Source organism: Rhincodon typus, unplaced genomic scaffold (assembly GCF_021869965.1).
Source record: "Rhincodon typus isolate 14 unplaced genomic scaffold, sRhiTyp1.1 hic_rhity00000051, whole genome shotgun sequence".
NCBI classification, from domain to species: Eukaryota; Metazoa; Chordata; class Chondrichthyes; order Orectolobiformes; family Rhincodontidae; genus Rhincodon; species Rhincodon typus.
The window spans coordinates 9,926-21,147 of NW_025965689.1; the positions used below are offsets into that span (position 1 = coordinate 9,926).

An 11,222-nucleotide genomic window follows, 5' to 3' on the forward strand; every position below is an offset into this window, starting at 1 on the left:
ACACAAAACAAATGCATGGAGCAAAAACTGACAGGTACGGGTTGATAACTGCACTCGTACATTCTCGAAGCAGAAACTGACAGGCATGGATTGATAACTAAATTCACAGATTCACAAAGCAGTAGCTGGCATGTACAGATTGATAACTATACTTAGATATTCACAGAATAGAAACATACAGAGAAAGAGTGATATCTGTACTCTTATTCATGTTGTAGAAACATATATGTACATATTGCTAACTATACTCATAAACACATACATCAGAAACTGACAAGGAGAAATTGCTATTTATATATCTATACCAGAGCTGGTAAGTCCAAATTGCTAAGCACATTCACATATTCACAGCACACTCACTGGCTGATAGGGAAAGATTGATAAATGCCCTGAAATAGTCACGGAGCAGAGATTGTCAGTTACAGATTAATAACTGCACACTCAGATACACAGAGCTGAAAATGACAGGGACTGACCGGTAAATAGACTCAGACGTTCACATGGTAGTTACTGACAGACAAAGTTTGATAACAAATCTATCCACATAGCAAAAACCGACAGGAACAGATTAATAATAAAACTCCCAGTTTCACATTGTTTAAATTGACAGGTACAGTTTTATCACTAATCTGACATTTTCACAGAGCAGAATCTGACAAGTACAGATCGATAACTAAACTCAGATTGACAAGCAAATACAAACAGGTACAGAAATGACAACTACACTCACGCACTGACCATCAGAAACCGAAGGTATAGATGCACAACTATACTCATTCACATGGCAATAACGGAGAGCTACAGCTTGATAACTATAGTCACCCACCTGCATTACAGTAACTGTCAGGGACAGATTGATGACACTCACATTCATATGACAGAAACTGACAGGTAGTGATTAATAACTAAACCCACATATGGAAATAGTAGAAACTGACAGAGACCGATAATTATACTCTCATTATCATTGCAGAAACTGAGATTTATAACTGCACATTCACATAGCAGAAACTGAGTACAGATTTGATAACCATAGTCGCACATTCATATTGCAATCAGTGACTGGGATGGAATGATCCTACCTATGAAATATTATAAGAAAGCAAGAAAACAATGTCATTTGTTCAAATTATCAACACAGCTTCCCACAAAATCCTGATATCCTGAAAATCTACAAAAACTAGATCAGGTCCTGGCGATTTAACCACCTTTTATGTTTTTTTTACCGCCTCTAACACCTCCTGTTATGTCATGTGGACTGTTTTCAAAACATCCATATTTATTTCCCCAAGTTCCCTCTCCTCCACAAGGACAGAATGATAACTAAACTCTTATTCAAATAAAAGAAACATGGGGAGAGAATGATAATTACTCACATTCGCAAACCTGAAACTGACCAGTGCAGATGAATAACTACACTCAGATTTACAGAGCACAAGTTGATGGTGACAGCATGATAACTGCTCTCACATACTCGCAGAGGAGAATCTGATGATATATGTTCATAACAGAACTCTTACATTCACCTTGCAGAAACTGACAGGTATAGATTAATAACTGCACTCTCAGATTGACAAAGCAGAAACTGACAGGAACAATTTGATAAATACACTCACATAGCAGAAACTGACAGGTACAGATCAATTCTCTCATATTGACATTGTAAACCGAGAAAAATTGGTACAAATTAATAACTGCAGTCATATACTGGCATTGCAGAGATTGACAGGTACAGGATGATAACTTTCATTACATTAAAAAAAACAGAGACTGGCAGAGACAGATTGATAACTGCATTCCCACATGTTTCCTTTTTTTTTCATTCATGGGATGTGTGTGTCACTGACTATCCCTAATTGTGCACAGAAGGCAGTTAAGTGCCAACCACATTGCTGTGGGTCTGGAATCACATGTAGGCCAGACCAGGTAAGGATGGCAGATTTTGTTCCCAAAAAGACGTTAGAGGACCAGATTTGTTTCGTGGAGAATTGGCAGTAAACTCTTATTTTTAGTTTATTGTTGAATTAAAATTCCACCATCTGCCATGATGGGATTTGAACCGGGGTCCACAGAACAATATCTGGCTCTCTGGATTAATAGTCCAGCAATAATACCATTAGATTATTGCTTTTTCTATTCACATTCACATAGCTGAACCTGACAGTTATGGATTGGTAATTACACGCTCAAATTCATGGAGCTAAAAGTGACAGAACAGATTGATAACTGCACTTTTATATTAACAGAAGGGATGCTGACAGGAACGGATTGATAACAGTATGCACAAGTTCATATTGCAAAAATTGGCACGTACAAATTGATAAATGCACTCAGACATCAGCAAACCAGAAACTGATGGGCAGAGGGTAATAACTAATGAATTAATAATTAATCATTCACAGAGCAGAAACTTGCAGGTATAGTCTGATAATTACACAAGAATATTCACTGGGGAGAAACTGACAAGGTCCAGATTGATAATGACAATCATATTCACACAACAGAAACTGGTTGGTACACATTGATAAGCACACTCTCTCAATTACAGAACAGAAACTGACAGTCACAGACTGATAACTACATTTTCATATTCACGTGTCTGAAAATGACAGGTACAATTTAATGAATATGGTTGCATTTTTACAAGCAGAAACACTCGGGGTTATGTTAATAACTGCACCCACACATTCTCATCTCAGGAACTGACAGGTAAAGATGAAAAACCAAGCTCACATATTGACATAGCAGAAACTGAGAGGCATAGATTGATGCCTGCACTCTTACATTCAGATAGCAGAAAATGACAGGCACAGATGGATAAGTATACTCACCTTGCAGACACTGATACGAACATTCCCACATTACAATCTAACAAGTAAAGACTTACGACGACATTCTCATATTCACAAAGGAAAAAAAAACTGTCAAGTACAGTTTGATAACTGTACTCAAATAATCACAGAGCAGAATCTCACAGGTACATATTGATAACTACACTCTCACATTCACCTTGTAGAAATTGACAGATACAGATGGATAACTACACTGACACACACAGCTCAAACTGACAGGAACAGGTTGACAACTACACTCGTTCATTCACGTGGCAGAAACTGACAGCTACAGATGATAACCACCACACTCATATTCACAGAGCAGAAACTGACAGGTTTACAAGTTGATAATCACATTCACATACTCACAACACACGTACTGATAAGGAATGATTGACATATTCACCTAGCAGAAACTGACTGGTACATAATGATAACTACATTTATGTATTCATAAAGCTGAATCAGACAGGTACAAATTGATAACTAAACTCATATTGAAATAGCAGAAACTGTAAGTCAGAGACTGATAGCAACACTCTCAATCTCATAGCTGAAACTGCTAGGCGTTGGTTGATATCTACACTGAAATTCACATCGCAAGAAGTGGCAGGTACAGATTAATTCCTTTCTTAGATATATAGAGGAGACGCTGACAGGGACAGGTTTGGAATTACACTCTCATAGTCACATAATAAACTCACAGAAACAAATGGATAATAACACTCCCACATCACAAAGCATAAAATCACAGATACAGTTTGATATTTACACTCAATTTCACACAGCAGAATCTGACAGGTACAGATAACTGCACTCATTTACTGACTTGGCAGAAACTGACGGGCATAGATTCAAACTTGCGCTCATGTATTCACATTGCAGAAACTGACGGGTGCACTCTCGTATGCAGTGAAAATTTCCTGACAAAATTTGAATATGTTATCCATCTCTAAAATTTTTCCAAAATTTGTTAAAGACGTTAAAATATTCACAGGGCAGAATAACACATGCATATACTGATAATAACACTCTCGCATTCACCGAAGAGAAATTAACAGGGAAAAATTGATAAGTACATCATACATTCATGTTGCAGAGACTGTCAGGAGCAGTTGCTTACAAAATTCTCATATTCACAGAGCGGAATCGATCAGGGATAGACTAACGATTACACACACACATTCAGCAAGCAAAACTGACAGGTATCGATTGGTAACTACATTTACAGATTCACACACAAAAGTCTGATAAGAACAGATCGAAACTAAATTCACAGATAAACTCATCGCAAAAACTGACAGGTACAGAATTATGAATACATTCACACATTCTCAAAACCAAAACCCAGCAGTGAAAAAATGATAAATGAACATTCCGATTCAGAGAGCAGAAACTGATGAGGAAAGATTGATAAATACACTAACATGTGCACATTGCTGAGACTGACAGGAACAGATTGACAAATACACCCACACTCTCAGAGCAGAAACTGACAGCTACAGATTGATAACAACACACGTGTATTCACATGGAAGAAAGTGGCATGGACAGATTGATGACTGTAGATTGATAACCACAGTCACACTTTCTCATTGCAGCAACTGAGTGGGACATATTGATTGACAATCACTTGTTCACATGACAAAACTGACAGGTAGAGACTTAAAATGACAGTCAAATTCACATAGCAGAATCTGACAGGCACAGATTAATAACTGCACTCACACATTCACATTGGCTGAAACTGACAGGTACATATTGATAAATGCATTCACACATTAACAAACCAGAAACTGACAGGTACAGATCAATACTGACACACTCAGATGAACAGAGCAAAACTGACAGGTACAGGCTGGTAATTAAACTTGGACATTGAAATTGTAGAGACTGACGGGTACATATTAATAACTATTTGGATTTTCACAGGTAGAGATGGATAACTACATTCAAATATTCATACAGAAAAAGTTGGCTGGTACAAATTGATAACAATATTTACATATCCACAAAACGGTGACGAAGATGACAAATTGATCAATACATTGACATGACAGAAACTGACAGTGCTTTAATCTGTGGGGCTGTGGGCTGTGTGCAGGAAGGTGGGATTAGAATAGCCATCTGTTTGTCTTTGGGTTGGAATGGACAAGATAGGCCGATAGGCCAACAGCCCTCTTCAGTGGTATATCATTTCAATGGATGTATGGTTCTATATCAATCTGTCCCTGTCAATCTCTGCTGTGTGAATACATAAGTAATTTAACAAAGGCTTAGATTGTGTGAGTGTAGTTATCATTCACCAAGTAGGAACTGACATGAATAGATCAACAACTAAACTCATATTCACAGACCCACTTGCATTGGGTAGCCCCATTCATGGAACTGTACACCTGTTGGTTAGTTTCTGGACTTCACTCAATTGGTATGGAATTAACAAAAAGAAAAATCACCAGACAGGGAGCAGCTTAGAGCAAGAGTGGCATCAGACACACAATTCTGTTCAAATTCCTGGCTTGAAATAAAATATTGTAATGATTATTAACTAAACATTGCATTGATCAATTAAATATTATCCAACTTGGCTGATGTTGATTTACAGGAGGTTTTCCTTCTGTCTTTCTCCAGGCAAATACTTGAAGGACTAAGAGAAAGTGATATTCCCTCAGTCCAAAGCCAAGTGTGACCAGCTGCTTCTAACAAACAGAAGGTATTTTACCGCTGTCAGAGCAGAGAACATCCTTCCCACAGGCACAGAGCAGATTGAGTCAGACATACATTGAAGTCAATTTCCAGCGAGATATGCTCAAACAACACAGAGGAAATACAAGTTTTTTTTTTTTTTTCACCATGCACAATGCACACCTGCCCAGTTTGAACAAATTTCAGCATTTAAAGTTTGGCAAAGATCTGCAGCTTGGGTAGTGGATAATGTTGCTGACTTGCTCGCTGAGCTGGCTTGTTTTTGTTCAGACGTTTTCATCACCATGCTCGGTGACATCATCAGTGGAGCCTCTGATGAAGTGATGTGTTCTACTCCGCGTGGAATTTATACTGTCTGGTCCGTTATGGTGAGTACTGTCATTTCTGGTTTTGATCTGTATGAGTTTATATATGGGGTCCGTTTCTATATGTTTGTTGATTTTGAAGTATGGATGGAAAACCATGCCTCTCGGAATTCCCATGTGTGTCTGTTTGGCTTGGGCTACGATGGTTACTTTGTCCCAGTTAACCTGATGGCCTTCATTGTCTGAATATACAATACATTCAGACAATGAAGGCTATCAGTTGAAATGGGACAAAGTAACCATGTAAAAACTGAAAGAACTGTGGATGCTGTAAATCAGGAACAAAAACAAAGTTGCTGGAAAAACTCATCAGTAACTGGTTCTGAGGAAGGGTCACTGGACCCGAAAGGTTAACTCTGTTTTTTCCTTACAGATTCTGCCAGACCAGCTGAGCTTTTCCAGCAACTTTGTTGTTGTTGGACAAAGTAACCATAGTAGCCCAAGCCAAACATAGACATGCACAGAAATTCCTAGAGGCATGGTTCTCCACACAAACATATAGAATTGGAACCCATATATAAACCCATACAGATCAAAACTGAAATGACAGTACTCACCATAATGGACCAGACAGTATAAATTCCACGCGGAGTAGAACAACATCGCTTCATCGAAGGCTCCACTGATGATATCACCTCACATGGTGACGCAACGTGTGAATAAAAACAAGCCAGCTCGGTGAGCAAGTCAACGTCACATTTCAGCATTCATAGCCCATTGACATTTACACCATTTTTGAAGATGGATGGACCGAATACTCGTCCCAAATATACACTCAGGAACTGAATCTAAGCTGCATTAAATCACGCTGATAACAACTACCACATAACAAATCGCATTCTCACTAAGAATATTACTGGCTGCCAGAGAGTTAAGCCACGTTATCAAATCGAAGCTGACAAGCATGTATTGATAGCTCTGCTCATTCATTCACATTGCAGAAACAGGCAAAAATAGATTGATGATGACACTCACATATTGACACAGCAAAACTAACAGGTAAAGTTTGCTAAAAACATTCACAAATTCACCTTATAGAAAGGGATATGTACACATTAATAACTATGCTCACATATCAAACTAACAGGACCTGACATATCCACATCATAGAAACACAGAAGAACAGATTGATAATAACACTCCCAGATTCACAGCATAACCTGACAGGTCCAATTTTATAATTGCATTCAAATATCCACAGATTTTAAAAATAACTGTCAGGTGCAGTATGATAACTACACTCCACTTTTCACAAGCAGATTCTCGCAGGTACATATTGATTACTAACTTCACATATCCATACAGCAGAAACTGACAGGGACATGTTGATAACTAGTCACACCACTAATATTGTGGTAATAGTGATGGATAGATTCATGACACTCAGATGTTCACGTAACAGAAACTGCCAAATAACTACATTCTCATTCACATTGCACTTACCAACAAAAACAGGTTAATAACAACAATTTTCGATATCAGAAAGTGAGGTACAAATGAATAACTGTGCTGCAACATTCACCTAGCAGAAACTGGCATTGCAGATCAGTAACTGAACTCCAGTGTTGAAATAGCAGAACCTGTCAGGTAGAGACTGAAAATAAAAATGAGTCCCTGATTACAGTGTGAATGATATTGAAATGCTAAAATAAAAACTGACTGGTACAGATTGATAAATAAAATCACATTCAAATTTCAGAAACTGGCAGGGACAGATTGGTAAATACGCTCACACGTTCACACAACAATAACTGTCCTAGAAAGATGAGTAAGCACACTCGTATTCACAATGCAGAAATTGATAAGAGCAAATTGATAATTGCACACCCAGTTTCACAGCAAATTAACTGACAGGTACAGTTTTGATAACTACATTCACATGTTCAGACAAGAAACTGACAGGTATGTATTGATACTCACGTATGCACCAAGCAGAAATTGACAGGTCCAGATCAATCTGGACATAACAGAAACTAAGAGGGCCAGGTTAATAACTACAGTCACACTCTTGAATTGCACTAACTGACAGGGACACATTAATGACAACAATTACATTTTCACGTGATAGAAACGGACAGGTACAGATAATAAATACATTTCCATATTCCCAATGCAGAAACTGAGAGAGAGGCTGTGAAATGAACATAAACATATGGATAACTAAACTCTCATTCACAGCAGAAATTGGTAAATACACGCACACACGTACATAGCAAAGACCTGATATCGACAGATTGATAACTACAATTACACATTCACACAGGAGAGAGCTTCGGGGATAGACTGATAATTACACAAGCATAATCACTGGAGGAACTGATTGGTACAGATTGATTACTACACACTCATTCGGTCAGCAGAAACTGATGGACAGATTGTGAGGGAGTAATAATCATTCACCGAGTGGAAGCTGAAATGGCAGATCGATAACTGCACTCCCATTTTTACACAGCCAATAATGAGAAATAAAACTAACCCTTCGTCAAACTGAAATTCTGAACAGCACAATATCATTCACACTGTAATCAGGGACTCATTGATAGTGATAAAACAAAAAAAAACTACACAGAAGAGATTGTCACCATTAAAATTTGCAAAAGGTACTTAAATGACAATAATCAGTGTGAATAAAGTTGACAAATAAAGTTCAGAGAAAATCCATGAAAAACAGTTATTGCTAGAAACTGAAATGCACAAAATAACATCCACGCTAATTAAGTGCAAAGCAAGATTCCAGGAAGTGAAATGTAGGCAGAAAGCTGCTGACACTGATTGAAGAGCCTAAGGGATAGAGAGTAAAATTTGTGTAATCAGCAGAAAGCGAAAGGCACGGGTCACAGTACATCAGTTCTCTTTTGTCATCGAGGTAATCCGTGTAAAACTGATACCGATACACGCTGGCAGGTAGTCTGATGAAAGTATGAATAGTTTGGGCCGATACTCATTGGAGATTTGAAGAAGGACGTCAAACCTTTCGAGGAAACGAAAACTGAAGGGTGTTGACGGAGCAGATGCTGGTATAATGTCCTTAAACTTCAGAGAGTGTAGAACAAGAAACACGAACAAGAGAGAACATTCCCTAACTCCCATGTTCATCAAGCACGATGCAATTGTCAGTAGTTCCATCATTTCCAGGAGTGAAACACACCACTGTCAGATTTCAGTGCATTTTGTCACTTGACAACGAACGTGATGACATTTTTAAACGGAGGAGAAAAGAAAACCATTATCAAAAGATGTAGAATAAATCGCGATTAGGATCTCACGATTTAGAGAAAGCTCGGAGTTTGATCCGTGTACAAAATTTCGATTTGCGTTTGAAATTTCATTGCAGATCCAGGCAGATCCACGTTGTGTCCCACACTAACCAATCACAGAAAGGCTAATGTCATGTGTTAACATTCTTGTAAACTACCCATTCAGGAACAAGGCTTTTTCCCATCCTTCATTAGCATTGCTGACGCTGTCAGGCTATAAAAAGCGAGCTCTGTGCCCGCTTTTTCTTATTCTGTGTTGAATATTGACTGTCGCAATGGTAGAGGAAAAGAAAGGACAAGTTGCCAAGAAGGGCGCTAAGAAAGTGGTGAAGAGGGCGCCAGCGAAAAGCGGCAAGAAGAGGAGAAGGTCCAGGAAAGAAAGTTACTCTATCTACATCTACAAAGTGATGAAGCAGGTTCACCCCGACACCGGCATCTCCTCCAAGGCCATGAGCATCATGAACTCATTCGTGAACGATATTTTCGAGCGCATTGCGGGGGAGGCTTCCCGCCTGGCCCATTACAACAAGCGCAGCACCATCAGTTCCCGGGAGATCCAGACCGCCGTGCGGCTGCTGCTGCCCGGGGAGCTGGCCAAGCACGCCGTGTCGGAGGGTACAAAGGCGGTGACGAAGTACACCAGCTCCAAGTGAGACACCACCTTGTGCTGAAAAAAACACAACCAAAACCCAACGGCTCTTTTAAGAGCCACCCACAGCTTCCCTGAAACAGCTGAACTATTATGTTAATGTCTGTACGACATCTGTATTTTATAAATCTTCCGTAAATTAACAAGTGATCCCTGACCCTGTGCGCGCTTGTTCTCGGATGTGTTGATACACATCTGTAATCGCTGCCTGTGGACAGGGATCATGTTCAACACCAATGAGCTATTTTGAGCAATTTCTGTGTGATCGTGTTCCTCTCTCACTCAATCGATTCAGAAGCTGCAAGACCCGGTGGGGTATGGAAAAGGGCAAGCAAGAAAATATACTTTTCCTCCGAGTTCCGTTTCACCCTTTTGTTTTATTTCCAGATCTCCTCGCGGGTTTTGTCAGGTTGCTGAGGCTTTTTGCTGTCGGGGAGATACTTTCAAAATGAGCCGAGATAAAACCAGAACAGCTGCCGGACTGACATAGTAAATGTGGAGCTTTTGCTGAACTCTGATCGAGTGCAATAAGGGAGGGCCGCTTTTAAATATTCTCGAAAAACGGTGTCCGCAATTAAGGCGCTCACCTGGAAAAACGTTATCGAATGTTTTATCAACTTATCGGGTGTTTTTGAAATGCGAAATAAATTAGTTGCAGAGTGCAGATTTTGGCGCTTTTTTGTTTCCGCTTGCATTTAATGTTCAGAAAATCCGATTCTCGGTCAGAAATTGACATATTCAAAGAGGTGAGGGAAAGGGAGATTAGGTAAAGTATACATTCAGAATCTAAAAGTAAATTATCTCGAGTATTCGTGCATTCTATTGTGTCAACCTTCCTACTTTTTGGTACATACTGGCGGGCTTTTCAAATCAGAAAGAAAGCGTTGCATGATTTGGCGCCGGTATTTTCCGGCCTCCTCCCCGGGCCCTCTCCGGATTGGTGAGTGAAGCAGATATCTGATTGGGAATTGAAACAACATTAAGAGAAGCGAAACAATGTGGCCAATCAGCAATGACCGCACCACCATTCCTCCCGATGGTATAAGAGGGCGGAATGTTAGCGCATTGCATCATACTGTGTGAAAGTACTTGTAATATATTGGTCATGTCTGGGAGAGGAAAGGGCGCTGGTGGGAAAACTCGCTCGAAGGCGAAGTCCCGGTCGTCCCGGGCTGGCCTGCAGTTCCCAGTGGGCCGTGTTCACAGGCTCCTGAGAAAGGGTAACTATGCTGAGCGTGTGGGTGCCGGAGCGCCGGTCTATCTGGCTGCGGTGCTCGTGTATCTGACGGCTGAAATCCTCGAGCTGGCTGGTAATGCGGCCCGGGACAACAAGAAGACCCGCATCATCCCCAGGTATCTCCAGCTGGCCGTGCGCAACGACGAGGAGCTCAACAAGCTGCTGGGAGGGGTG

The 11,222-nt window shown here is 39.9% G+C and overlaps 2 protein-coding genes across 3 annotated transcripts in view; both read left to right on the forward strand.

Moving 5' to 3' along the window:
* Positions 1 to 11,222, forward strand: part of LOC125488130 (late histone H2A.2.2-like) — a 13,988-nt gene that overhangs the window by 950 nt on the left and 1,816 nt on the right. The gene's annotated exons all lie outside the window — the stretch shown is intronic.
* On the forward strand, positions 5,465 to 10,475 carry LOC125488129 (late histone H2B.L4-like). Of its 2 annotated transcripts, none has more exons than XR_007266222.1 (2): positions 5,465 to 5,547; positions 10,199 to 10,312. XR_007266222.1 is itself a non-coding variant. In XM_048621004.1 (2 exons), exons 1-2 carry the CDS (start codon positions 9,438 to 9,440, stop codon positions 10,299 to 10,301), a joined length of 477 nt encoding a protein of 158 aa, XP_048476961.1. In that variant the 5' UTR covers positions 9,363 to 9,437; the 3' UTR covers positions 10,302 to 10,475. The 2 variants fall into 2 exon arrangements, 1 of the variants encoding a protein (XP_048476961.1); XM_048621004.1 differs by lacking the exon at positions 5,465 to 5,547 and adding an exon at positions 9,363 to 9,811 and having other exon boundaries at positions 10,199 to 10,475.

Bases quoted from the DNA above. Each gene is read 5' to 3' on its own strand.
- LOC125488129 (XM_048621004.1), top strand. From the start codon at position 9,438: ATGGTAGAGGAAAAGAAAGGACAAGTTGCCAAGAAGGGCGCTAAGAAA. The intron at 9,812-10,198 runs GTGAGACACCAC...TTTTATTTCCAG, and splicing joins ACGAAGTACACCAGCTCCAA to ATCTCCTCGCGGGTTTTGTC.